The following is a 24,751-nucleotide window of genomic DNA, read 5'->3' on the forward strand; positions in this document are numbered from 1 at the left end:
ATGATTTTAAGCACGTTTAATACGTTTTATTTGCCTTTAGCCATAGGCGTACTCTGAAATCCTGTTGCATTGTTTAGTAAGCACAGACACTCACTCACATGAACGTCAGTTGCCCAGGGGGCAATTAAAGTTTAGAAATATTTTATTTTGGAATCAAAATTTTTCCTGGCAAAGGGCTTCGAAATTCTCCGTTTCAGGCAAAATGCAAAGTCAGCATAGTAGCCGCACCGATGTGACGAACACCACGAATCCTACGGCTATTGAGCAGTTGAAGGAACAGCGGTTCAACGAAAAGAATCTGATCATATACAATCCTCCTGCAGTGAATGATGAACTTTCCGCCCGATTCCTGCGCAGCTTGGCTTTTGCCACCTTCAAGCGAAGATCGCCCGCATTCTTGCGAGATTTGATCAAATTTCTGCAGGATCGAGAGCCGGAGATCATTGAGCTGTGTGGTGACTATGCCCATTTCGATTTGAAGCGTACCATCTGGAGCCTGGAGCTGCTGCGCGAGGAGATAATCAACAACAAAGAGTTCCAGATATTCCGCGTCAAGGCGCCCGACACTGACGGCTGGAACACGTTCCTAAAGGGACTTGGAGAGGACAGAAGGCAATGGTTCTCGGCGGTTTGGTTGCATGCAGATTGCTACTTGTATCGTCGCATTTGGTCGATCTTCCAGCGATCCGAATCCCTGGCAAAGTATGACTACTTCAGGGATCAAAAGACGTCCGCTGTTGCCAATGTGGCGCCTCTGATGAGGGACATCCTGGTCTCCACCAAAGGGATAACGCGCAGTGAGGAGGACTTTCAGTATCTCCTAAAACTATCTGCGTGGGCCAATCACGGCGACTTGAACATCACACGAAGGGGTGCGCATGACAAAATCTACAAGCAGATTGCCAAATACGACATTGATTTGTTGGCCGATCAGTCGTCCGATATATGGAAGGATCTCACCGAGGCCAGTGACCCCGTCTACGTGGACATCGTGTGCGACAATGCGGGATTCGAGCTCTTTGCGGACCTTCTGCTGGGCGAGTATATTATAGATTCGGGCTTGGCCAGTCGGGTGCGGTTCCATGTGAAGGCCATCCCGTGGTTCATCTCGGATTGCACGCATAGGGACTTTCACTGGCTGCTGAAGTTCTTTCGCAAGCATGAGTTTCAGGAATTGAATTATTTTGGCAAGAGGATACGGAGCTACATCAGGGATCGTGCGTTTATCCTGTGCGACAAGAGCTACTTCTGGACGAGTGGCCACGACTGCAGCCAGATGAAGCGGGTGCAGCCCTGCTTGTATGTCTACATCAGCCAGGCAGCGCTGGTGATTTTCAAAGGAGATCTCAACTACCGGAAACTGCTCGGCGACATTAACTACAAGCCAATTACCCAGTTTTCCGACTGCCTGCGCGGCTTTCAGCCCACCAGCGTTTGTGCCCTGCGCGTCATCAAATCGGATATCTATTGCGGGCTGCCCATCTGCACGGTGGAGAAGTTGAGCGAGCAGAATCCGGAGTGGATGATCACCGGCGACAAGGCCGTCATACAAGTGGCCATCAAGCATCGACTCTCGAGTGACATTATCGTTCCGTCAACAAGAAATGCCATTTGGTCTCGCTAGATATCCCAATTAACAGCGCATGTTTATATGTAGCTATTGTCGTTTTATTAAATTATCTCCTAAATGGTAGGCGGTGTAAGTCGTTAAAATAAGTATTGCATTCCGTATTATAGACTATAGCTAAGCATTATCAAGTATGAATGGTAGAAAAATATGTATGCTCTTAAGGCCATATTTATAGCTATTTATAAATTTATTTGTATGATCGCTGCGATGCTTCGAATTGTTCAAGTCTTATCAATTGCCGTTACAATAAAATCAGGGCAAATATGAAACAAAACAAAAAGAAAAGACAAAAAAAAAAGAAATTTAAATTTTCGTGCATGTTCTCTTTAGTTATTCATCATCTCCATATCAATCCTTTCATTGCGTTTTATATTAATATTTAAATAAAATCCAGTAACTAAATGGATATTCTGCGTTCCGTTTCAACTTTTGGAGGGATTGCTGGCCGCTGGAACTCACAACACGCAGTTGGGATTGAGCTGCTGATATGGCGTCAGATCTTTGGTGATCGAGAAGAGCGCCCCGTCGCGCACCATCTTGCACATGAGGGCGCCCAGATTCTTGGCATCGTCGATCCCCGAGTGGGCCCTGCCCTCGAAGGCCAAGCCCACGTGCAACAGAGCATCGGTGAAGTTGCACGGGCGGTACTGGTACCACGATCGATAGATGGCCCGCACGTCGATCCACTGATTGAAGTAGGCCGCCTTGCGCATTCGTTTGCGAGTGCACTCCTTGGCCAAGCAGATGCCAAAGTCCCAGTCCGTCCAGGTGACGAATGCACAGTTGCCCAGTATGTTGGACTTGTTCATCTTGGGCAAGGTGAGGTTCCGGGCGCGCAGCTCCTTGCGCAGCCACTCGTGAAACATCATTAGCGCCGTCTGCAGCGGCACTCCGCTGTCCACAGTCTTCTGCTGGATGCCCGTCAGCTCCGTACAGTAGGTGCTCAAGCGCGGCGACTCGAAGGGTAGGATATACTTGTGGAACTCCGCCTCGATCTTTCCTGTCTTCAGGTTAACAAGCACTGCTGGGAATTCTGGAAGTGAAATACGCGTTCCATTAGAGTGATTAGGGACTGATTTCAATATCTTACCAATGATCTCCGCTTCTCGCCATTGTGGTGGAGCCTGCTTTTCCCAGCAGGTTGCCTCGAAGTCCACGGCAATCACATAGGTGTAGGGCTGCATGGCTAGTCGCTTGGACTTCCGCGACTTCTTGCTCTTAACGGGCACTGTGTTGGCTGCTGTGACTTCGTCCTCGTTGAGCGACTCCTCGGGATCGTTACCGGGTTCTGGGCGAGCACCGTCGACGTATATGGTATCGATCAGGCCCAGTTGTCTGCAATACGAACAGTAATTGTAAAATATGAGCGTTATCTCACAATTATAAGGATTTTTAAATTTTTAAGTAGATTTCTTGGAAATTTTGTAGAAAATAGGTATGTTATTTGCATTGCCTCTACTTCAGTTGATCTGAGTATAGGATCAAACCAGATTGACGTTTACTAAAACTACTACTATGTGGGCAACCGATTTGAAAACAGAAAATCGTCGAGATCCTAACCTTCTCCCAGATCTCTTGACTGCTCCTATTGCTGTTTGCCGTAGCAGACGATCATGGGTTTGTCGTGCCACAAAAGTCCATTGGTTTCGCTTAGGGCTTGGGCTATTATCTCCGGATTTTTCGCTTTGAGGAAGGTCACGAATGCCTGCCCTTTCATGCGACCCTGCTGCATGACCTTGATGTCCAAATTACTCGGTGCAGTGTACTTGGCAAAGATTTCCCGCAGTTGCTGTTCATCCACGCTCTTCTCCAGATTCTTAATGTACAACTTGTTGCTGGGATCGCCGGTCTTGTAGTTCTTATACACCGGCAGAGCTTCGAGCTTACTGGTGGACAGACGCCTTTCTAGCTTTGCACGACTTTCTGGCTTGGATGTGGATGCAACCCTTTCTGGATTTGACGCGGATGGCATTAGGCTATCGGGCAGTTTCATCTCTATTTTGGGTGCGTTAAAAGAGGGTTTTTCAACTGTCCTTTTGGGATTAGTGTGACTACCGAGATGGGCAGCTTGCTGTAGCATTTGGCGGGTTCGCTTGAGAATCTTGGCACGGGCCACATCGCTCGACGGCGGTGGCAGCAATCGCTGTCTTTTGGCCAGCTTTTGCTCCCCGTCGTCGCTCTCCAGCTCACTTTCCGATTCGCTGGGTATGGACTCGGTTTGAGTGCCCACATGCTGCAGATGCAACTGAACCATCAGTCCATCGGCACGCTTTTCGAAAGGTGGCTCCAGATTCATGCGATTCATCAGGTGCAAAACTTGGTTATAGAAGTGCGAGTTTGTCTGCAGATGCTGACCGATTCTGGCTAGGATTTCCCCGTTTATGGGTGGATAGCTGTAGCTGAGATATGGCGGCGGCGGCTGTGTGAAGTCGCACTGATTATTGCAGGCGTATAGCCTTCGAACGTACTTGTCGATATCCGGAAGGCCAGAAGAAGCAGGACTTCCATTGCCCGCTGCCTTTGTCTGTGTGGATTTGTTGGCACCGGCGGCTCCGGCAGTGGGCCGCGGTCCAAAGACACTGATGCACAGCGGCTTGTCCAGCGTTTCGCTGAGTCCTTGCAGCTGCTCCAGCGCTCTTTCCGCCTCCTCCGGATCGCCATACTCGAGGAGCACCCGTTTCCGGCCGTAGGTGTTCAGTGAGCGCGGCAGGATGAGCTTGCACTCGTGGATCAGCTGCGCCAGTTCCTCCAGCGTGCAGGGCATCCGTTTCAGGAGCAGTTTGGTGCTAAGCGCGCTCATTTTCGGCACAATTTCCAGCACGTTTCAGGAGTTTCAACGCCGCATGCAAATTGCGAAAACAAGAAAACATGCCGGCACCGCGTTGCCACCTAGTCGCATTTCGGTGTTGCGCTTGACAACACTGCATTTTGAGCGGGATTTTTAAACGGCAGCTGCTGTGGCGGCCGTCTTGTTTGGTCGATAAAATGGAGTTGCATAAAGCAATTTGGCCGGCGACTCAGACTTTCACTAATTGAACTGGTTATCTCACAATCAGATTGCTGTATCTATTTGTGTCTGCTGCCGAGGAGCGATGGAAACAAAATGTATCGATTGATTGGGCTAAGCGAAATACATTTCCACAAAAATCTAAGCTGTTACATTAAAAATTTCAGATTAGTAACTAGCATAAGAGCTAAGAGATTATTTATTACTTTTCCTGTTCGAGAAAGTCTCTATAAGAGACGTACTTTGACTTTCTTTGAGTTTAAGAGGAAGTACCAAAGAAAGTTGTAACTAAAGAAGATATCTGCCTGCAATGGGCACCAAGTAGTCAGCGACAAATGAACGAATCGCGTGCCATCGAATTCGCCACAGCATATACTCGTAGTATGCATTGAAATGCATTAACTCTACGTTGGGGTTTCTCGTCCGATTAGATCGTTGTTTTGGAGCAAGTACTCCCCCAATTCGATTAGGATAATTTTTCTATTTTTCAGGCGCATCAGGCCAGCCAAATGCAGCGCATGAGCCTTCGGAGTCAATGCACTTTTGGCGCACGCTACGCGCATTTAATCAAATTGAATTACATATGAAAACTGCCCGCGAGTCCGACATGATCTGCTTTTTGATATATGGCACACACAAAGTGCTTATAAAAAGATCAGCGCACAACACATGTGCAAGCGGCAGATTGCATAAAATTTGCAATGATTAAATGGACAACGGCGACGAGGAGCGGGAAATGCAGGCGGCCCCCAGTCGCACTTTCGCTTTTCACTGGATTTTGGGGCGGAAAAACGGGGGCGCAACGATGGCGGACCCCAAATGCGGAAGTCGACTTTCGCACAAACAATACGAAATTGGATGAATGAACTCTGTTGTGTTGCTGGCAGCCTGAGCGGCGAAAAAGGAAAACCACTTTTAAATTCACTTTTACTTGCGCCAATTGAAACGAGTCCGCGCTGTCGGCTTTGCATTCTAAGTGGCTTTAATGGGTTAGGCTATATTTAGAAAATTGCAACAAATTGCCGAGTGGGCGTAGGCGGATTGCCACTGGAGCACATCAATTTCCATGCGGAAAAGAGGTTAACTGCAAGGATCAATTGAGTGGGTAAAAGTTGCTACCCAAACTCATCGAATTGCATGACCAGAACGCTTGCAGGATAGTTGCTTATATTGGAACCAAATAAGAACCATTAAATTATGAACTAAAAATTGTTATTATGCTTTCTGAAATTTCCTCTAACCAAATGCGTTTTAGCTATTTCAACTACAAAGCAATGTAGATTCGAGTTTTCCTTAAATTTGTTTGCGTGAGATTTCCACACCCACTGAGCACTGATTCAGCAACAGGTTTTCCAATTGGTCACCCTATCGCCCAGCGATGACAAGCCCCCTTTCTACACATTCCATTAATTGGCCAGCGAAAATGGCATTAAAGTGCGATTTTCTTTGTCGCACCATACAATGTTGCAGTAATTACAAATAACACTTCTGAACAACGCCATTAATTAGCCATATATTTCCCAGGGTTCAGTTCGCTCAGTTCGCTCAGCAGTTAACCTAATTGTGGAGGCTATAATGAATTGGCCAAATGAGGAGCGTGCCTGGGCACAATGGAATTGAATGACAATGGAAAAATGGGAAAACCGAAGCCTATGAATAGCCCAGGAGATGTTGTGCATATGGCAATATCGTTAAGTGATTATTAAGTATAAATAACAATCAAGCAATTGAGCATTTAGGAAGTAATTCTGCCGTTCTAATAAACAAATGAATATGCATTCTAGAAAATGAAAGTCAATCCTCGATCGTATCTTCTACAATATACAATAAATTCCACGAAATGCACATTATGTTGTATGCGATCATCAGATGGAAACTCACGTGGCAGCAGAACTTTTTCAGCCATTATCATTATCATGCATGCTAATTGGCTTAGCTAATTGCCGCTTACAAAGTTAGGTGTATTTATTTACGGATGATTACCATCAAGGTCCTGTGGACGAGACGACTTGACTTGAGGCTGGGGTTTATGGCAATTGATGGAAATTAGCAAGTGGGCTCCAAAGCAAATGATATATATTTATTGCGCATACGCCCCGCATGCCGTGCATACAAGTTTACCATATACCATCTCGTAGTACGACGCCCTTCCCCGTTTCTAGTTTTCAATGGAGGGTTGGCCACGTCGTAGGCCCCAATCTCTGGAACTCCCCTCTGGGGAGGGCATCTCCTGATTTACGGACGGCACTCGTTCAAATGCAATATTGAGTTGCGGTACCATTGCCACGGCTGCTTTTCGACCAGAAGCACAGTCGTAGTGCTGGCGACGTGGTCGGAATGCAGTTGTAAATGTATCTGTATCTGTATCTGTAGCGGCGATTGTTTGAGTGTATCCGTGAGTTTCGTGTGCGCCATGCTCTTGACTTTGGATAAGTTTGGTGAAAACTGCTTTCAGCCGGATTTCCCGCACTCTAGTTGCCATCTGAAAACCAGACGCCGATTGCCAGCCAATGTCTAGGCATCGAGTTGCGCTAAGCGCTCATTGGCCAGTCAACAACGTTCCGGAATCTTTTAGAGAATCTTCCAGACACCACCCTTAGATCGGTCAAAAGTTAACCGAACCATCGATCCACATGTCAATTTGGTTACCTCCCATAGATCTCACTTCCGATGGCCGAAGTGTATTTCGAGTTCGTTGCGTGTTTTCATTTTTAGTTATCAATTGCTCTGTTTGATCTTTAATTTGTGAGCTGCAAATTTACGTCTGGCACACACATACGTTTGATTCAATTGTTGGGAATAATAAGCTGTAAACTGAGCAATAATAATAAATATATTTCATTTCTACTTTTGCTACTGACACGACAGTTTTCACAGCTTTGTTTGCCATTTTAAGCTGGCCGTAAAGGCGGATCCGCTTTTAGCCATTTAGGTATGGAAATTAAAGATAATTTCTGAACTTAATAACAGCCTGTCGGTGTCAACTAATTGGTAGCTTTACTTACAAGTTAAAGTTAAGTTAAATGAACTTTTATGTATTTGAAGGTGTTTAAACTGAACTTCAGCGACTCTAGCACATTAGCTCATTTGTTTGTTGGTTTTTTAAACGGGTTTTTGTGTGTGAATGAGAACTAGAATTTTAAGTGCGACCAGCTTGGAAATTGCGCAACTTTTACGGAGATGTATCAGTTTACTCACGAGTGGATGGCCAAGACCTCCCATTGATCGATCAAATGCATTTTGGCCAATAGAAAGGCTGTCTTCTGCTTTTCAATCAGAGATCTAATCGAAGACAAAGGACGGCTTTGCTGTAGTGGAGTGACAAATCGAACTGACATCGATACGCCCATTTGGAGTTGAGGTTGGCAAGAGTATTTAGAGCCAAGATCTTGATTGGGAGCTTTCAGTGCGGCCGCAACGTTTCCATTTATAGAATACTACGCATTTCAATTAAAGAAATAGTCATAATTAAATTAAAGAGTCGCCAGCACGAGTCGTATAACAATGGGGCATTCAAACAGCCCGGGATTATATTTGTACATACGTATGCAGTATGTAAATACGCCCCATATGCAGGGTGCCACGTATTTACAAAGTAACTCGAGACCATGTCGTCATATAGATTACTCGCTTTATCAATGCAGCCTCCCGTTTTGGTTTTATTGCATTCCCATTGCAGTCCACTAAAGTTTCCATTGCACTGCCATATAAATGCATATAAATATATATAAATTCAGATGTATGCATGTGCTGGTGGTACATGGGCTATATGTTTCATGGGCGGGCTGAACTAGCGGGTCAGGCGAGGACATATTGGGGCCAATCGGGCCGAGAAACAGACACGTTCTTTGTGGATGCAATCTGCTGCACTTTTGCAGCTTCCACTGGCGGCTGTCATTCGTCATCCATCATCTGGCCAGCGAGATCTCGGGATTGGAGTGGAGTGGAGTGGCGTGTAGTGGAGGAGCCTCGTGTTCACTTCCAATTACGCTCAATTACTGCAACTCTGATCTCAATTGCTGAAAGGCTGCGAGTTATTCCTGGACCACCACACTTGGAATGGGTCAGGTGAATCACTGCTCCAGCCATGGAAGGTTCATTAGAAGTGGGGCACTCGCCGAATCGCAAGTGCAGAGCGAACCAGCTCGAACCCGAATCTTAAGTGCCACAACACCCGGGCAAGGTGCATGTGGCATATAGTGTGTGGCATGTAGCATATAGTATGTGGCATGGCGTGTGGGATAGCCCCAATTCTGGTGGCTGAGCACGCGGCCAATCAGTCAGCGGGCCATCAATCAACTGATCGCATATTTAACGCCTGTGCGCCGCCGCTTGATTAATTTATTCATGTGTGATTTGCGACTTTGCGACTGTTTACTTTGCAAGCGTAAACAGCGCAAACAGCATATAAATAAATATCGCTGGAGTCTATAGTGAATGGATGGTGGATAGTGGATAATGGCGTTGGAAATTCGATAACCAGATAGTGCTTATTTGTCTGGGGGTTGTAACTGCTGGAAAAGTCAACAAACGAAACCGAGAAGGTAAACAAATACATTGTTAGTATTGTTAGCTAATTGCATAGACTTCTCGTAGGATTTCCTATTATTAGCAGTTCATTTCGAATTCAGATCATCATAATCCCACGTTCTCTGTGCTCCTAAGTTTTGATTTGATCTGATTGCATTTGATTCTAGTGCTCAGTGTGTGCTAAAATGTAGTTTAATCTAGTTGCGAAACTGGTATTTTGAAGATCTCGAAAATATTGCGTGCCAAATCAAGAAACAAGGATGTTTATTTTGGTAACTTGTGTAAAATGTACACGCAATGCATTTAAGTATGATATATATTCCAACAGAAGAGTTTAAAATCAATGACAATTATGCATGTAATATACGTAATTATTGCTATCGTAGTTTTCCAGAGTGCCTGATTACATTAAGCGATATTCGAAGTGCGTTCCAGGTGCCCCAAAGTGCATTGACCAACTTCAATGTCAACTACTCGTTGCTGGGAAATAAATATTTGCCCGAAACTTATTACACGGCCTCAAGCGCTTTGCTGTTGGCCAAGAGGCAACAAAAAGGCCAGGCCGGATTTTCCAGGCTGCGGACTCTATTCTTTCGCCGGAAAACGGAAATGAAAAATGGGGTCAGTTCAGGTCAGCACGTCAGGATGATGGGGGCCAAGGAAAATCAATTTTACATGGGCAAAAAGCTGGGAAAACCCCTCCCCTTAGGTGGAAACTCCGCCCCTGGCCGATTTAATTGCGGTTTGTTAAGTGGAAAGGCAAAGAAAAGGCGAAGGCGGACCACAACTTTTAACGCGAAAATTCCTATACACACGCTTTGCAGGTAATTTCAACGGGAAATCTGAATAAAAACTCACCTTGCCAGTCTTATCAAGGCCATTTCTGTTTTTCGATTCGATTCGATTCGTCTTTGTAACTGACGTTTCTGTGTTTCTTTTATATGTATATATTTTGTTTTGTTTTTTGGCAGGACTACTATTTATGCTATTCGATATTCGTCGGCTTATTTATTTATCTCCCTATTTCCCCTTGTTGTTGTTGCAATTTTGGCAGTGCAAGTAACGGTAAGCTAGGCGACGGGGAGGACGCGCAGGAAGAAGAAGAGCGAGCCGAGTTCCTTTTGTTGTCTGCTCACTGACACGCACACACCGACACACGCACACACACAAACGCGCGCGCACACAAGCACAGTTATTTCAGCCGGCACAACAAAAACACTGCGCTTTTTCGATACTTTCGTTACGTTCTGCTTTCCTTGTTACTGTTATTTAGCTATTTATTTATTTATTTTTACATTTTCCCACACGCACTGTGTTTCTTTCGCTTTGCTTTTTTTTGTACAACTCTTCAGCGCTTGATGTTATTGCAATTCGCAGATGCACTTTTCGCCCAGCCGAGTATTTAACCGGTCAATGGAGATGCACTCCTGGTATTTGCATTTTTTGCGGGCCTGTCGGTATGCTTTCGTGATCTGCGCTCGGAGTCCGCATTTAATATTTGGTTTTAACTCGTTCGGCGCCCGTTCACAAATGCAGCGGCATTGAATCGGCGAAATATATCACCCATATTGCGATGTATCGATTCCAGGCGCCGAACAGCTGTAGCGCCCGTGCTTCGAACCTTTCTTCCGTACTCAACACTCAGCTGAGCTTCAAACCACTTGAGTTCCCACTTCGGCCGCGATGGCGCTTTAGGGTAACATAGATTATGCAGTAACATAGATTTTGCAGTAACATAGATATTCTTACAGAAATGTTAAGTTATAGTGTGATGGAAATTGATTTTGAAAGGTTTTTGAAAAGTTTTGGCATTTGACACGTATTTTATTTGCTCTAAGCTGCTTCCAATATAATAGCAGCAAACAAATAAACCAAAATGTGGGACCAGCTAGCGAGATATCGCAATAACTTTCTGCAATACGAGATCAAGGATGTGATGAGGCCGACCTCCATCAATAGCCAGCAGGAAAAGGGTAATTAAGTTGTTACATTATCAGCAAATGATAAAATCATATCAATTGAACTTAGAGTGGACTCAGGCCATGGAGAAAAGGAATATTTGCAGGTGCATGCCGTATTGCTGCAGTTCGACCTCCACGCACCTGGAGGATCGTGCCCAATTGGCCTACGGCTGGTTTGCACTGCCCAAGTTGCTCAAGGAACTGGACAGCGATGTTCGCCTGACCCACTGGAGGGCAGTCGTCTCATTGTCAGACTTTCTTCTAAATCCACTGAATGCACAGAGAGCCATCATCGAAATGGATCTAGTGAGAAAGTGGGTTGTCTCCTTTGTGGCGTTATCTTGGTTTTATCCAATTTTCATTCTTCAATAGATTGAAGAATGCCTTTATGCGCATGAGATTGAAGCATCACGCAGAGGAGCATCGGGAGTTGGAGATGTATCTAAGGATTTATAGTAAGTTTAAACTCTTCTATGAATTATTTGAGCAATTAATATGAGCTTTTATTTATTGCAGATATACTCTCCCGCAATCTGGATGGAGCCGAGAATATAGCCAACCGCAAGTGCCTAAGAGTGGAGTTCTACAAAATAATTAAGAGCCAAGAGTCGATTAAGGATGATTTGGCGTCAGAGATATTGCGCAATTTGACGTGCAAACCTAAAGGTGAGCTGTATGTACTTCATTGTTTCCAAATATAATATATTTTCCCCTAGTTCAGGGTACATTCTTGGAGGATCCTGAAAACTTTTCTGCCCTGGCTGAGATCTATAAGCAGGATCCGTGTCGTCCGCATTATCCTGTGCATTTGTGGCATCACCTGTGTCACATGCTGGAGGTGGCGCCCGATCAGGGAATCGAGTTGGGCTTCTTTGAGCTGCTGCACAAGAGGATCCTAAATCGCTTGTCCAATTTCTGGGACATGAATACCAAGGCATTTGCTCTGCTCCTCTGCTGTACCGAAGGTCAGCGGCGTTTCGATGCCGTGGATGGTGTAAAGCTGCTTTACGACGTCTTCGCCCAGCCCGATGAGAATCCGCGACTGTTGCTGCCCCGCCAGAAGGTGGAAAACTGGGAATATACGGTACTGGCCCTGCTCAATGGCCTCCACAGCAAGCGGGCCTTGTGGCGCAGCAGGGAGTTCACCCAACTGCCGTGTTATGTGGGTCGTCTGATGGCCTCCACCACCGATAATCCCCGTCTGCAACTTTATTGCCTAAAAGTGTTCCGGGAGCTGGGGGTAATGCCCTGCATTAAACGCTATATTATTGGCAACTGGCTGCAGGACATTTGCCAGTTGTTCTGCCTGGATGCTGAGGCGGAGTGCGCCCGGGATTCTCTGGTCGATTGGCTGCGTCGGGACATAGCCGATAGTAGTTAAAACACCCGTTTGTAGTTACTTTCACCGAAAGCGGATTGTTTGTTACTTGGGAAACATCGCTTTTCCCCGCTTTCTACCGCTTAGATAAATTCGAACCGTTTCAAAACAACCCCTGATGTCCCAAAGAGAAACCGGTTAAATGAGGGGTAGTTATCCTGGTAAAAAGTGAGAGAGGAGTAGTAATCTTGGTTAAAAGAGAGAGAGCTTTGTCAGCTGTTTTGAAAAAAAAAGTAAATTGTAGTAAATATTTAGCAACTCTTAAACATTTCGTTTGATGTTTAAAATTCCTTGAAAATAAATTCATGCTGTACTTGACCCTGTCAGCTGTAAATGTATTTATTTACTTATATCAATTGAATATAATCTATGCCTGCATTGAATATTCATAGAACGTGTCAGAGAAAGTGTGGAGTGTCACGAAGGCAGGAAACTTTTCCAATTTCCGATGCCTGGACATTGCCAACAATAATGAGCAGTGGCACTCTGCAAGACTAAAAGGATGCAGGGATGCAAGGATGCGGCGCTGGCAGGACAAGCACCGCAAAAATAACAACAAGAGTGCAAAAGTAACGACCACTGACCAGAGAAGCCACAGTGACCGCAGTTTGCGGTTCCTTTCAAGCCTCCACTGCGCTGTTTTTCCACATCTACATATTTTAATATCTATCCCGTACATATACTATATATATTATCTATATATACGGGGTATTTTTTCCGTATTATTTTTCTGCGGTGACAAACTTGGCAACGAGTCGCAGTTCCTTTTTTAATTTATTTGAATTGGCAATGGGTAGGAGGAGTCCGTCCGGGCTCCTCGACCACATTTCGCATTCAATCGGCAAGTTTTGCGCCTTGTCATCGGCGGGATTCTTCTTGGTAGCAATTTTCCAAAGTCCCTGGTGCCCGACTCTTTTGTGAACTTTTTAATTACCGCTGCGAGTTTGTCTTGCTTTCTTTTCGGACTTGCCTCTCCTCAGTTGTTGGCTGCATGGCATAGCATAGCATTTTTCCATTTTTCAAGTTGTTTATGAAATATTTTATGGAAATTATGCAAAACTTGTTTACCCAACTTCACATCCAGCACCCGCCGCCGCTCTCCACCATCAGCCATTTCTCCGTTTGGCGCCTTCAAACCAAGTTCCTCACTTTTTGCCACACAAATTAATTGCATAACAAATTGTGTTGATGAAGTGCAAGAATTCCGGAGTACATCTAACTGAAATGTGCTTGGCCATGGAGCCATGGAGCACGCTTTTGTTCTCCGGCTAATCTACACAGTTGGTTGCCATGGCCCCTCACCCCTCACAGTTCTCATTTTCAGCGCACTTGCAGCAAGTGTTTATTACAAATAAAAATCTATTATTATCATTAATTATCATTTAGAAAACTTTAAGGTGTATTTTTGAATGCTTTTATCTGTAACCTGTAACCTTTGCTGCTGTCCATTTCAGTGCACTCCCTAATTGCTGAACATCAGAAGTCCATTATGGCGGCATTACGCACCTAACGATGGCCACTTTATTGGCAAACAGTCGTATCCTTTCGGGACAGCCAGTTGGTGGAGCCATTTCATCGATGGCCTGGTGGCACTCGCTTCGCCTGAGCAACCGTTACATCAGCAGGCACGTGCTCCTCCTGCTGCGCTTCTACCAGGCGCTGTTCCATTACCTGGGATTGATGCGCCTCCGCTACGAGGAGTCCTGCAACGAGCTGCGATTGACGTACTACAGCGTCACGGTGTCGAGGATGATTGGCCTCTGGTGCGCCTTCTTCTTCACGCTGGCCCTGCTGGATCCCTATCCCCTGATGCTGCATCTCCAGCTGGTGGGCTTCAGTTGCTGCCTGTTAATCCAGCCAAGGGGAGTCATCGAGGAGCGAAGACGGGTGATAAACCGAATCCTGCGACTTGCTCCGCAGCTCCATCGCCTCTGCAGGCGGAAGGTGGAGTTGTCGTGGCTGGTGGCCTTCCAGATGGTGCTCAAGCTGCTGGTCTTTCGGATGTTCTACAAGGGTCTTCTGGGCCCCCTGAACGCCAGCTGGAAAATGCTCTACATTGTGGTCTTCGTGGTGCCCATTTCACTGTCCATTTGGGTGATAGACGTCACCTCGCATCTGATAAGCATCGTGCTAGCTCAGCTGCGGAAGTCCTTCGAGTTGGTGAACAGTGAAATGGCGGCGGTTGACGAGAAGCTCTGTTTGATGATCCTGCGGTCCGATTACCGAGCGATTAGGAGGCTACAGAGACGCCAGGTTTCCCTGCAGCGCTTGCATCGATCCTATGTCAAGGTCACCCAGCAATTGATGGATTGCCTGAGCCCCCAGTTGCTTCTCATCGTTCTGTACAACCTGAGCTCCATCTATACCTTTTGCAGTGGCGAATGGCGACGCATCTTCCAGATCGCGCTCATCGTCAACGCGCTGCGGTCTCTGCTGCACACGCTCGATGAGCTGGTGGCCACCATTGGTGCTCCGGAGGACACCTCCTGGATGCATGTGGCGCGGTTACTGCAGTTCGAGGAGGTCCTGGCCACGCATGGATGGTCGGAGCGGAAGGACTTCCGCTGGAAGCTGCAGGATATCGACACTTTTGGTCAGAGCGTAAGGAGCGGTTGCTTCCAAAGAAGGATTTTAGTCCTGGGACTGGTGACTCCCAACAGACGACTCCTGTTTCGCATCGGCTTCGCATTCTGCAGTCTGCTGCATCTGCATTACATGTTGAAGAAATCTGCCTTGGTTGCCGAGAAGGAAATCTTCATCGGTTCGGATGTCGACTTAAAGCCCAAGCATTGAGTACATATACTTTGTAGAAAGTTCGAAAGAATATACCTATTGGGATAAATAATAAATTAATTGAATTGTGCTGCAATTGCTATTGCAAAGGTGAATTATTCATCATTAGTTCATTAGTGAACACGACCTTGCATAATTAATAAGAAACAAATGGGATATCAAAAGTACATTAGCTCGAATACTTAGAGAAGTAGTTAAGGGGTTAAGAGGTTGCAACTAAGCACACAGTTTGCACTTAAGGTTAAGAATGCGGGAACATGTTTTATGCCATTATTAATGAAGCCGACACCCTTTGTTTATTAAGAACCGAGAAAACCCTGCCAACTATGCAGTTCCTGCGCCAAGATGAGCCCATTTCTCAAACGCTTTGATTAACTTTCTGCAGGAGCACTCGGGTCGCCTTAGAGACATTTATCATCTATTTATTGCACTCCAAATAATATTTGTTCAATGTAACACGCACTTTACAGGACTCAGTCCGCTCCACGGGAGCTGAAGAGGTTCCTTCTACCGCTGCCGGGTAATTTTAAATAATTTATGCATTCGCCCCATGCTGTAACATGCACAAAAATAACAAGGGAAGCCTCCATATTCTCCGGCCAAACGGGCCACCCCGCAGTGAGTTCCCAGGACCCAGGACCCATACCCATTCCCATTCCTTGATATATGTAATTGCATGGCTGGCCGAGCACTTGAGGTGCCGGGTCCTGGGTCCTGAACCGGCTCCTTGAACTCCCCTCCGATCCTCACACATGCCCATCCTTCCTGCCGCTCTGTTTTCGTCCTTTCTGCTTGCGAGATGGGGATGCGGATCCATAAATCATTTTTAAAGCATTACCTCAGCGATTGCGACTACGTAGAAGTATTTTACGTATACAATTTTGCACCTCCTAAAGCGGCACAAGATTTATAGGTAAGTGGCTCCAGGGACTAACAACCTACCTTCAAATCCTCTCCAGGATTGTCACAACAAGGTTGATTAAATTTTTCAACTGACTTTGGCACAGTTTTGCCATTCCGATTTATAGCTACAGTTCGCTTTCATTTTTCGCCATCTAATGGTGTTTATTTCTTTTACTTCCATTGCCGAATAAACATTGAAAATCAATTAAACTTTTATGCATACAAAGACAAGGATTCGGTCAAAATAAAGGAGCATTAGAGCAATTTCAATTCAATTTAGTTGAGTGATAAAATAAAACATTTTATTGAAGCATTGACTTTGATTTAAGTTTTAAGTTTTGATTGTTTCGGCAGCACTTCACCCTCTTATCCGATATCTTTTATCTGTTTCGCCTTCCTTGGGGTTCATTCACAATGAAAGACAATGGAGTGTGACAAGTGGTGGGAAAAGGGGGAAAACTTATCCCATCGCTCTTGTTATTCAAGGAATTTACACTCTGGTGAAAAGCCAATGATTTCCCTTCGTCCAGCGTGAACTAATGTTACTTATGCCACCAACAAATCGGGGAGAAAAGCAACTGAACTTATATATATGTATGTATAAGGAAAATATATGGTTGAGCGGAAAATAAGGGAGCAGAGCCACGGGCAAGCGGCTTTTGTATAAATCTCTTTAATTTATTAGATTTCATTAGACATTTTGGCGTTGAGTTTGGCCCGGGGGCTGCCAGAACTCGGTGGTTCCACCGCAATTTTTATATTAACAAGCTCGAAACATGACTTTCCCTTGTGCCGTCATAAAAAGTAATAATGTGGCCCTAAAATCGTTAGCCGAGGGCCAAGAAGACGGCCAAGATAAAAGGACAGCGTGATGGAGGTGGAATGCGAACGAAAGTGTAGCATACTTTTCCGGGCTCGCTTCTTTGCTTTTCTGTTTTCATTTCGGATCAACGTATTTTCTTAAGATGTTTAAAATGTAAATTTATGAATTCAAGTTTCTTCTTATAAATATATTTGTGCCTTGATTTTTCAATGATATTATTAGGCACTTATTGTTTCCATATTAGCTGCAAGTATTTCTTAATACTCAGATTAATCAGTGTTGAACTGGGTCAAGTTGTGTCAAAATGTAAGCCCAAATTAAAATACACTCTCACCATATCTCTGGCCATGTCTTTGGCAGTTACGCGAGGCACATGCATGTATAATTTAGGATCACTCCAAATAAATTACACACTCAACGATGTCAAACTCATACGCACACACAAGGCGAAAGGCAACAACGTTGTAATCAACAAAATTACACTAAAATACAAAACAAAAAAAAAAACAGCACGAGAGGAGAAATAAATTTGACACGAATGCGACGACGAGGATGACACAAAAGCGGCACCAACCCAAAAACCCACTCCGGCCCTCGAACGGGTTCACCCCCCCAACTTTCACCCCCTCGTCAACCTTTTTTACGCAGCCCCTTTCTCCGTGAAAGCCAAAGTAAAAATGGCACAACGCTCGAAGCCAGACAATGTAAAACTTGCTGCCAGGACATGACGAGGCGAACAAGTGGCATGCTCCTGTAGGTGTACAACTGCGCCAGTGCACTGCGAGAAATGGATGAAAAACCCTTCTAGGGATTTACCATTCAACTGTTTTTATATATTTTTAAAGCTCTTATTTGGGTGATTGCACTGCAGTGTTCACTTTTTTATTTCTCACATACACCTAGGTTGTTTTAAAAAATGTCTCCATTTTCAATTTGATGTTTCACTTAAAAATACTTCAGTGCTGTTAATGTAATGTAATACAAATACTGCGGTCAAAAGATCAATTTATTTTTGATAATAAATATTTGCAAACACCCGCGAATGCTTGCTTTAAATAAATAACGCGTGGATATATTTGTGATTTAAATTTTATTGGGGGCCAAGGGTGCTGTGTATGTGGACGAGAGTGTTTGCGTTTGCGGGTGTGAGTGAGTGTGTGTCATGAGCGACACTTTGTAACATATTTTTTCTCATTTGTTTTCGCGCTCCTCCGTCTGTGTGTGAGTGTTTGCCTCTTTTTCGGCGTCACTCGTCAGTGTCTCCCCCTCACACTCACACTCCCCCTCCTGGCCCCTCTTTTATTCACCCTAATGTCCCTCCACCCTCCACCTGCGTGTGATTGTATGAGTGTGTGTGCTTTTGTCACGCAACACACACACGCACCCACCCACCTGTACGTGTGACCTACAACCCACCACCACCCCGCGCGTATCAATCAGTTAAAAATATTTTACGCTGACAAAGGTGGCGAGCAAAAACCAAGGACCTCCCACAAGGGGGTGGCTCCAGCTCTGTTTTTGTTGTAATTTTTATGGCTACATTTATAACATTTATTTTGTATTTTTACGAGCTGAATTGTCTTCTGGTGCTTTATTATTATGTCTCACTTCGGGCTTTTATGAGAGTTTTCCTGCCACCCAGCCCACAACAAAGCGAGAAGAAAGGAAAACCTTTCCCTTTCCTTTCACTGCGACCCGAAACCAAATTGCCAGGCAGTTTAATGACATTCTAAGTGTGCCCCTGAGGGGGTGAAAGGGGTTTTGAATATCAGGAACAGGCTTCATAAAGTCAAAACCATAATTTGGTAATAACTTGCCTCAGGTAACATTTTTATCACCAGGTTTAAATAAAAATTTTACTTTTTACATTTTAGATGTATTGTTACCTCGCAGGTTTGGAAAATGCAATTTAGCTTAGCAAAACCAGTTTGAATCTGTGAATATAAGCTTATAGTATACATTTTTCAAATCGCCTGAAAAGATTTGGCTTATGTCAAAGGCACCATTGTCCAGTATCAAATTTCCACTTTAACTGCATTATTCAAGCTCGCTTGGACAATAGTTGTCCAGCAGTTGGAGTTTCTCACTTATCCAGCTCCATTTTTCTCACCCCCCGGTGCTTTTTAGAAAATGAAGCAAGCCCAGAAAAAAATCACCAACAAAGCGGGGCATTTTATAATAGATTTTCAACAATGGAATGCTTTGTTTTCACTTTGATTAAAATATTTTTTCCCTCCCCACACATAATATGCACAATATACAGCAAAGATAAAATGGGAATCATAGACAGAGTGAGAGAGAGATAGAGAGAGAGAGAGAGCTGCTATGGGGGAGTCGAACCTAGTTATAAAACAAATTATGCATTATTAAAAACACAAGAGACGCGGCAGGGGAATGGAATGGAATAGATGAGGAACGTAATGCAATGGCAGTTGGAAGAAATGGAGAAGAACCAGGACATGGAGGAACTGACAATGAAGCCGCAAAAACTTGGCACAGCCAACAGAAAAAGGATATAAAAGCTAAAAAAAAAAAGAAAGTCCATGGAACCAGGAACGGAATGTTAAATTTTATAAATAGAGCATGGAACAACAGAGAGAGAGAGAGAGAGAGAGTGAAGGGAGATGCAGGATGGAGGCCATAGAGATTGAAGTGCCAGCAAATTTATGGAATACGAACATTTCCTATTTTTCCTATTTTCCTCTCCACTCTTTTTTGTTGATTTACTTTTGCTCTGCGCAAATTGAATCAAATGCAATGGAAGAGGGACGACGACGGAAGGGATGGGGGGCTGGCAAAAGCCTGTCAAGGATTTGGTTGCCGAGCTGAAAGGCAAACGAAGTTTTGTTCCAGCGACAATTTGTCGTCTAGTTCCTGCAGCCAACGCCAAAGCCAAAGCCAAACCTGATTCTGAACCTGATTCTGAACCTGACAAGATGCGAAATATTTTATCATATATAGGTGGGGCACAGGCCAACTGACAATGAACAAGGCAAATACAAACAGAGCAGACAATCCGAATCAGAATCAGTGAATGTCAAGCATACTTTAAAAAGTTTAGTTAACAGAAAGTCAACCAAAAAGGACAACTGAAAAACGACAGGAACTGAAAACGGGAAACGGATAAAGGAATTTCCGAAGTGAGTAGCTGGGTAACTAAGTCAACTAGGTGGGGAATGTAATAATGCTTACTATCGCAAGTTGGAAAAACGAATTACAAAAATCAAGTACAGCCGTTTAATTATATACATTTTAAAGTTCTTCTGAGTTTAAATAAATAGAAAATACAATGATTATTGTTATGTGTTTTTAAACATGTTTTAGATAATCCTTCATTTTCAATTGGTAAGCTATTGCCCAACTTAAATCACTTTCTCGTATGAATATTCTTCAGCCGCAAATTTGATGCCCACGAATACACCGATCATTATTTTATATTTATTTGTGTCGGGAGATTATCGTAATTTTCCCCAATTGTATACGTGCACTATAGCGCAGCCCGTATAAAACACGAAAATTTCGTCATGAACGCCAGCTTACATGTATTACAATTCCCTGGCCATTCAAGCGTTCAAACAAAAACCTGTAACAATATAGATGCGGCATTTAAATGTTAATTCTCGTTTAGCGTTGCACGTCGCGTATACGTAATATCGCGCAAACTGATTTTTAGTTGTGTGCTCTTGGCGTTGATGCACCACTCACACACACACACACACACACACAGAAACACCCACGAATGCACTAATGTGTGTATACACATATACACATATATAAACACTCTGCTGACCGACCACATTTTGAAGCGAGTTGATTTTGCAGTTCATTCAGCATGTTGACCAAAATTGGCGTGGTTTTAATGTCCCCCATCACCGTTTTCCCCTCTCTCCCCACCCCTCCCACACCCCTCAACACCCTTTTGATATGAAATAAGTTTTAGCTGCTATTTTGGCTATTTTCTTTCTTCCCCATTTGGCAATTTTCGCTTCAGTCCAGAATCCACAGCTCGAAACAATGTGCGGACTATTAGCCAAAATGTTAAATGACACGTTGAATGGTGGTGTGCGGGGGGTGGTGGGGGTGTGGGGTGAACTAGTTTAGTTTTTGGGGTTTTGTTAGTACATGATTGGGGTTTTAACTCTTTTGCAGGATTGCTGCGGTCGCTTAACTGGTAAATAAAACAGCGTACAGTTGTGCCCGGCAAGGCAGTCAATTAATTTTAAAGGATTTTTGCCAGCAATGGCAGTAGTCCCAGAATCTGTTTCACATGCCCCAAATCACTCCGTTTCCCAATCAGATCACAAAATCCGCCAGGAATTCCTTTTCAATCTCTCGCCCAGAAATTAAATAGAATTTATCATGGCGCTGCCGTCGAGCGTCTCCAAGGAGCTGCAGCTGCTGGAGGTCCTGGCTGCAGGACCTCGCCTGCAAGCGGGCCAAATGGATTATTAAATTTTCATGCTTCAGCTTCGCTGATAATCCGGCGAAACAAACGAAAATTGAAGTGCAACTGGCAGCCCCAGAAGCAGGAAAATAGAAGGATTCCGGCTAAGGAAAGGAAAGGGTCGATTCCCCAGCCAATCTCCAGCACATGTCCTTTGGGGGAGCAGATTTGCTGCTGCTTATAATGATCTGTATCTGTGTCTCACTTTGTAAGTGCACTTGGAGTAAGGTATTCAATACAAAGAAGATGCTTGAAAGATATGTTAGTTGTATCCTTTTTTCATTTCTTAAGAAGTAGCCTTCGTTTATGAGTGTTGTACTCTAAATGCTTCTTGTGAGTAATTTTATTTTGGAACTTGTTGCAATCCCGCTAGCCTTTCATATTTTCTTCTAGTGTACGCACATTGCAGCACATATATTTTCTTATGTGCGAGGCGACAGTCCCAGCAAGAATTGCAACTCATTTGAGCCCAGCTCACGGGGCATGTTGCCAAGGTTCTGGTGTAAATTTCAATTTGACTGCCATGGCGAGACTCGCCGCATAAATCATACTTAGTGTCCTAGATGCTGCCCTGTTTTGTTTCTCTGGTTGCTGCTGCTGTTGCTGCTGCTGCTGCTACTGCTATTTATCCTTTATCCTTGCTGGCTGCTAGCTCATTTGCTGGCAACAGTTTTTGGCCTTTTGCATTGTGTTCATTGCATTCCTCGTTTAGTCACGCGCCAAAGTCAAAACTTTTCCCATTTCCCCCATGAATTATGCATCCCAAACTGGAGGTGTTGCTCCGCTCATAAGCTCGCCGTTTTATTTTCATCTCCGCCGTTAAACGATGATTGATGGCGATGGCGATGGCGATGGCAATTGCGATTGCGATTGCCGGGCAAAAAGTCCACGGCGATAACTTAATTGCTGTGAATGGAACGTAACCAAAATGCCGAAGGTATCTGCAGGGTGTTATTCGAATCGGTGACCCGAGTAATAGTGGGGTCACAGGTCACAGGTCACAGTACCTCCCTCGCAAAAGCTTCAATTGAAGTGTCTCCGACTGAGTCCCGGTTATGGGTGACCGGGTGTTGACCATGGCCATTAACGGCAGCCAAATGTTGTTGCCCGGACAATTGGCCATTAGCTGGGGCGATTGCTCCTATCTCTGTAGCATATGGCAATTAAAGAATGAACACATGAAAATGGGGGCCACATAACTGGTTGGCTTATGGACAGGAAAGATGGAGTTACGTGAGTAGATGATAAAATTATTAAATTCTTTTTTCTTGTTTACCAATATTTCTAAGCAAGCTTAAAGTGTTTCGTAAAAGTCAAGTGAAGAAACCGGGTCTCAAGGAGCGAGCAGCTGTTCCCTGTCCCGTGAGCCCTTATCTCTATTTTTCGCTGGGCAAATTAAGTCAGTGAGACAATAGACAATGGAAAAGCAGCTTATACAATATATGTGGACAAGGGTAGTGGGTTTTCCCGCGCGGCGACTGGAACAGCTGGTAGCTGTTACTAAGGCTACTTAAACGGTGCCACGTTGTTGCGTCTCTTTCTAAGGCACTATCCCCGTCTCCCTCTAAGCCTTCTTCTCACACTTCTGTTGTCTGGAGTGGTGAATTATACTAGCATTTTTAGCAAACGTTTAGAAGCTTTTAATAGCCTCCACACACACACACACACACACACACACACACATTATAGAGCATAAAGAGACTCCTTGTTTGCTGCTGTCTCCTTCTCGCTTTAGTCCTTTCTCTTTCTTAATTTCAGCGTCTGTCTCTTTCGCTCTGACCAGCGCTGTTTTTATTGCTTCTTTCTCGCTTTCTGGTCTGTGGCCCAGACATTTCTTTAATTATCCACTTACAATGGCACAAACGAGATAGGCCAAAATAGCAGTAAGGATGCTGTCAACCTCTTAGTTTCTCCCGCTTCTTACCGCATTTTCTCCTTTTTTTTTTAGTTCAGCTCTCACTTTTGGGATATCCTCTGGGATTTTTATAAGCTCATTTAGTGGGGCTATTTGCGCTGCTTGCACCTCAAGTGTTTTCAATTTCTTGGGCGCCATTCCTCTGCGTCCGCTACTTCTTCGTATTATCAGCCAACGGTAAGTTAAGATACTTTCAATAACCGTTAAGTCCAAGGACTTGCCCCCGCGGGGAAACGGATGCCGCTGTTTTCGGGCTAATCAAAACCGAATTAGTTTTGTAAAATCATCATCATCAAGGGGCTTAGTTGGGTCTGGGTGGTGCTCTGGATGTCCTGGCAGCTCGTTAAATCCTTACGCCATTGCCGCCCGGCCCTCCGCCGCAGAATGTGAGTAGATCCGGCCAGACGAGAATTTAATGCCGTAAATTGACTGCGTGAAATGAGGTTAATGCTCAATAATGCATGCGAGTAAATGCAGAAAGCCGACGGAGGAGCTCGTTTTCCAACTCCCAGCTGCAGTGGCTCCTTCTCCTACTCCTGCTCCTGCTCCTGCTGCTCCTCCCTCCAGCCGAGCCCGCCGTCCATATCGATGCCCTCTGATCCTTTGACGGCTCCTGCTCGTTGTTGTTGTTTTCGTCCTTGTTCTCGGGTTATCGATGCATTGACACTATTGCCTGCCCGCACATACATACATACATACGTATCCACAGACGTACTTGCGTACGTCCTGCAACAAACAAGCACGAAATCGGAAAAAAAATCCTTTGGCGCTCGGGATTTTTGCACCAATAACTTTCGCAGCATGACAAGCCACAAAGCACAGTGGTTCAAGATTTATGGGCAAAGGCAATCAATTCACTAATTTGCCTCAAAAACTTTTCATTCTTATGTTCAATGCAAAGTGAGCTATTTGTAATGTATTAAACATATCCTTGAATGTTAAATCTGATTTAAGCAGTAATTGATTTAAGTATACAATTACTTAATTGGCTGATATTGTTTAAGTCTGCCATGAATATATAAATCAATACGACTTACGACTTAAAGTCCTTTGATGGTTGTGAAATGTATATGTTTTTTAAGTTTATTTTCTCCCACAGTAGCACAGCTGCAATCGTTTCTGAAAGCTGGAAGGTAAACCAAAGGGAAAATCATTAATAAAGCAGCTTAAAATTGCATTAACACTGCAAATTTATACACATGCACATCCGTATAGATTGAGCTCGTTGCGACCAAAAGAGATTTAAAAGTGGAGAAGTTAAACAATTTGTTCGTTCCGAGGGAGACAGAGTGGCAGACCAAGTCAGATACGAGTATGTATGTGGACCGAATAAGGACATGGACTACTTTTCGAAGGGCATGCATTAG

The 24,751-nt window shown here is 44.5% G+C and overlaps 4 protein-coding genes across 6 annotated transcripts; 3 read left to right on the plus strand and 1 right to left on the minus strand.

Moving 5' to 3' along the window:
• The first annotated feature begins 72 nt into the window (after positions 1 to 72).
• Positions 73 to 1,693, plus strand: LOC122615297 (damage-control phosphatase ARMT1). The gene has a single exon (XM_043790323.1). It carries the CDS (start codon positions 203 to 205, stop codon positions 1,622 to 1,624), a length of 1,422 nt encoding a protein of 473 aa, XP_043646258.1. The 5' UTR covers positions 73 to 202; the 3' UTR covers positions 1,625 to 1,693.
• A 239-nt stretch (positions 1,694 to 1,932) lies between these two features.
• LOC122615299 (ERI1 exoribonuclease 2) lies at positions 1,933 to 10,701 on the minus strand. Of its 3 annotated transcripts, none has more exons than XM_043790328.1 (3): positions 10,026 to 10,701; positions 2,721 to 2,965; positions 1,933 to 2,663 (listed from the first exon to the last, which is right to left on the minus strand). In XM_043790328.1, exons 1-3 carry the CDS (start codon positions 10,046 to 10,048, stop codon positions 2,086 to 2,088), a joined length of 846 nt encoding a protein of 281 aa, XP_043646263.1. In that variant the 5' UTR covers positions 10,049 to 10,701; the 3' UTR covers positions 1,933 to 2,085. The 3 variants fall into 3 exon arrangements, with proteins under 3 accessions (XP_043646263.1, XP_043646262.1, XP_043646260.1); XM_043790327.1 differs by lacking the exon at positions 10,026 to 10,701 and adding an exon at positions 4,099 to 4,474; XM_043790325.1 differs by lacking the exons at positions 1,933 to 2,663; positions 10,026 to 10,701 and adding an exon at positions 3,191 to 4,720 and having other exon boundaries at positions 2,833 to 2,965.
• A 249-nt stretch (positions 10,702 to 10,950) lies between these two features.
• On the plus strand, positions 10,951 to 12,832 carry LOC122614058. The gene is made up of 5 exons (XM_043788522.1): positions 10,951 to 11,140; positions 11,196 to 11,442; positions 11,501 to 11,583; positions 11,645 to 11,794; positions 11,845 to 12,832. The coding sequence occupies exons 1-5, from the start codon at positions 11,044 to 11,046 to the stop codon at positions 12,507 to 12,509; spliced, it is 1,242 nt and encodes a 413-aa protein (XP_043644457.1). The 5' UTR covers positions 10,951 to 11,043; the 3' UTR covers positions 12,510 to 12,832.
• Positions 12,833 to 14,084: 1,252 nt separating this feature from the next.
• On the plus strand, positions 14,085 to 15,299 carry LOC122614839. Its single transcript, XM_043789508.1, has one exon. It carries the CDS (start codon positions 14,085 to 14,087, stop codon positions 15,297 to 15,299), a length of 1,215 nt encoding a protein of 404 aa, XP_043645443.1.
• The last annotated feature ends 9,452 nt before the right edge of the window (positions 15,300 to 24,751 follow it).

Source organism: Drosophila teissieri, chromosome 2R (assembly GCF_016746235.2).
Source record: "Drosophila teissieri strain GT53w chromosome 2R, Prin_Dtei_1.1, whole genome shotgun sequence".
NCBI classification, from domain to species: Eukaryota; Metazoa; Arthropoda; class Insecta; order Diptera; family Drosophilidae; genus Drosophila; species Drosophila teissieri.

Bases quoted from the DNA above. Each gene is read 5' to 3' on its own strand.
- LOC122615297 (XM_043790323.1), top strand. From the start codon at position 203: ATGCAAAGTCAGCATAGTAGCCGCACCGATGTGACGAACACCACGAAT.
- LOC122615299 (XM_043790325.1), bottom strand. From the start codon at position 4,430: ATGAGCGCGCTTAGCACCAAACTGCTCCTGAAACGGATGCCCTGCACG.
- LOC122614058 (XM_043788522.1), top strand. From the start codon at position 11,044: ATGTGGGACCAGCTAGCGAGATATCGCAATAACTTTCTGCAATACGAG. The intron at 11,443-11,500 runs GTGGGTTGTCTC...ATTCTTCAATAG, and splicing joins GAAATGGATCTAGTGAGAAA to ATTGAAGAATGCCTTTATGC. The intron at 11,584-11,644 runs GTAAGTTTAAAC...TATTTATTGCAG, and splicing joins GATGTATCTAAGGATTTATA to ATATACTCTCCCGCAATCTG.
- LOC122614839 (XM_043789508.1), top strand. From the start codon at position 14,085: ATGGCCTGGTGGCACTCGCTTCGCCTGAGCAACCGTTACATCAGCAGG.